Source organism: Hipposideros armiger, unplaced genomic scaffold (assembly GCF_001890085.2).
Source record: "Hipposideros armiger isolate ML-2016 unplaced genomic scaffold, ASM189008v1 scaffold_865, whole genome shotgun sequence".
Classification (NCBI taxonomy): domain Eukaryota; kingdom Metazoa; phylum Chordata; class Mammalia; order Chiroptera; family Hipposideridae; genus Hipposideros; species Hipposideros armiger.
Genome location: NW_017732215.1, coordinates 100,214 through 102,355, shown reverse-complemented (window position 1 = coordinate 102,355; position 2,142 = coordinate 100,214). Strand labels below are relative to the sequence as shown.

At 47.9% G+C, this 2,142-nt stretch overlaps 1 protein-coding gene across 1 annotated transcript; it reads right to left on the bottom strand.

Moving 5' to 3' along the window:
* Positions 1-311: 311 nt before the first annotated feature.
* On the bottom strand, positions 312-1,886 carry LOC109374823 (endogenous retrovirus group K member 19 Gag polyprotein-like). The gene has a single exon (XM_019629696.1). It carries the CDS (start codon positions 1,884-1,886, stop codon positions 312-314), a length of 1,575 nt encoding a protein of 524 aa, XP_019485241.1.
* Positions 1,887-2,142: the final 256 nt, after the last annotated feature.

The following is a 2,142-nucleotide window of genomic DNA, read 5'->3' as shown; positions in this document are numbered from 1 at the left end:
TGGCAGAGGGCCATAAACTCCAGTGGGGATGGCCTGTGGACCCATTTGTGGGGTTAATATGTACCTGGAGGAGGGACTGAGGTCCAGTCCTGCACTCCCTGGGGTGGTGCAGTATAGTTGTTGTATGGTGCACCATGTTGGCTGCCCCCAGGATTATAGAATGGGTTGTTCCTGGACATTAGGGCCATAAGTGATTGCTGGCTGTCTACTGGCACCAGGAGCACAAGGGTTAAAGCCCCCATTATTTGGCGGGGCCGAGGCTGGTTTCCCGAAAGCAGTTGCCCATTGATGTCAAATTGAGACCTACAATCTTATACCCAGTGTTTTCCATGCCTGCACCTAAGGCAAATCTGAGGTGAGTGTCCAGACTCCACCTGGGGAGTTTTACTAGGACACTCCCTAGAGAAATGGCCTGCCTGCCCACAAGAATAACATACTTCCTCCTTATGATTCCTCTCCCTCTTTTGTTTCAGCTTTGGGTTGAAAACCTTTTGTAGTGCCATGGCAAGAGCATTGCCCTGGATATAAGATGGCCCTACATCTGCACAAAGGTGGATAAATTCCAAAACATTAGCTTTCTTTCTATAAGGCTGTATTATAGATTTACAAGTAGAATTGGCTTTCTCAAATGCTAGCTGTTCGGCAAGAAACTGTGCAGCCCCTGGGTCATCAATGAGCCAATCTATGGCCTGTAGGAGCCGGGAGATGAAGTTCTGATATGTCTCATCTGGGCCCTGTCTTACATTAGACAGCTCCTCTGTCTTTGCCCCTGTGGTAGGAAGTGTCCTCCAGGCCCTAGTAGCACAAGAAGTAATCTGTTGATAGGCTATTGCAGGATATTCTACTTGATTATTTATGCCTGTGTAATTTCCTTCTCCCTTAAGCATCTCAGCTGTGACAGGTATCTGGTGTGCAGCATTTCGCTCTGCCTGCTGCTCGCACTGGTCAATGAACTCCACTTTCCAGAGCAAGTAATCCCCTCCAGTTAAAGAAGCCTTAGTTATCATTATCCAATCTTTTGGAGTAAGGGATGTGTTTGTAGAAACGGGCTCAAGTAATGCTAAGGTAAAAGGAACAGTAGGCCCATACTGGGCAGTCGAGGCTATGAGTTCCTTAAGCATCTTAAAAGGGATAGGCTCATGTTCCCTAAGCACCTGCCCTGGATTATTGGGGTCCAGACATTCTATTACTGGAAAACAAAATTGTTGATACTCCCCAATATCCTTGTCTCTTTCCGCAGCCTGCCTTAACCCACAGAGTACACTGGTCTCTGGGATCCTGTTCTTGGAACCTGAGACATATTTGACAAGCTGCTGCAAAACAGGCTGCTGCTGGCTGCGCAGATGGCAGTAGGTCCCATGGGGTGGGACGCCCTCGCCGGGAATGATACGCGGCCCAAGTGATGAGGGCCGGGCCCTCCTCCTTAGGGACCTCGTCCTCTTCTTCCTCCTCAAAAGAGTCCTCTGGCTCGGTATTTTGTCTTTGTTCTTTTTGGCTAGTGTATGTTTCTCTTGAGATCTGGTCTCCTCAAACTCCCGGACATCGTTACTAAATCTTTCTACTATAGGCTGAGACTGTGTTTTCAGGGGACAGGAAGCCTCCGGACTGGGATCAAGACTGTCGCGTACCAACTCCCAAAGTGAAAGTATGTCGCCGGAGAACTTCCCGGGCCCATCGAGCGCCTGACGCTCCTGGAGCTGTATGCCAACCTTTTCCCAGATTTTAGAATCAAGAGTTCCCTCCTTTGGAAACCAAGGACAGGTATCCTGTATATAAGCAAGAAAATCTTCTAACTGATGTCTTTTAACAGGTCTGCCGCAAGCCTGCAGCATAGATCTAAGCAACTGCAAATAAAGCTGATGGTCCCTTGACCCTGACTGTCCCATATTTTCTATGTCTATATGGGCTGCTGACCCTATTTACAATGTGGACTGCTGATCCTGATTATCCCTATCCTTATGTCTATATGGGTTGTTGACCCTATTTACAAGTAGGCTGATGGCCCTTTATGTACAATGGACTGTTGGTCCTGACTTGCCCAATGTTTTACTCCTGTCTGAAATTAGATATAGGGATACCAGATTGATCAATTCTGCTCCTCCATATACCGCACCCCGATTTGCCCCTACCTTCTCTGAAGCG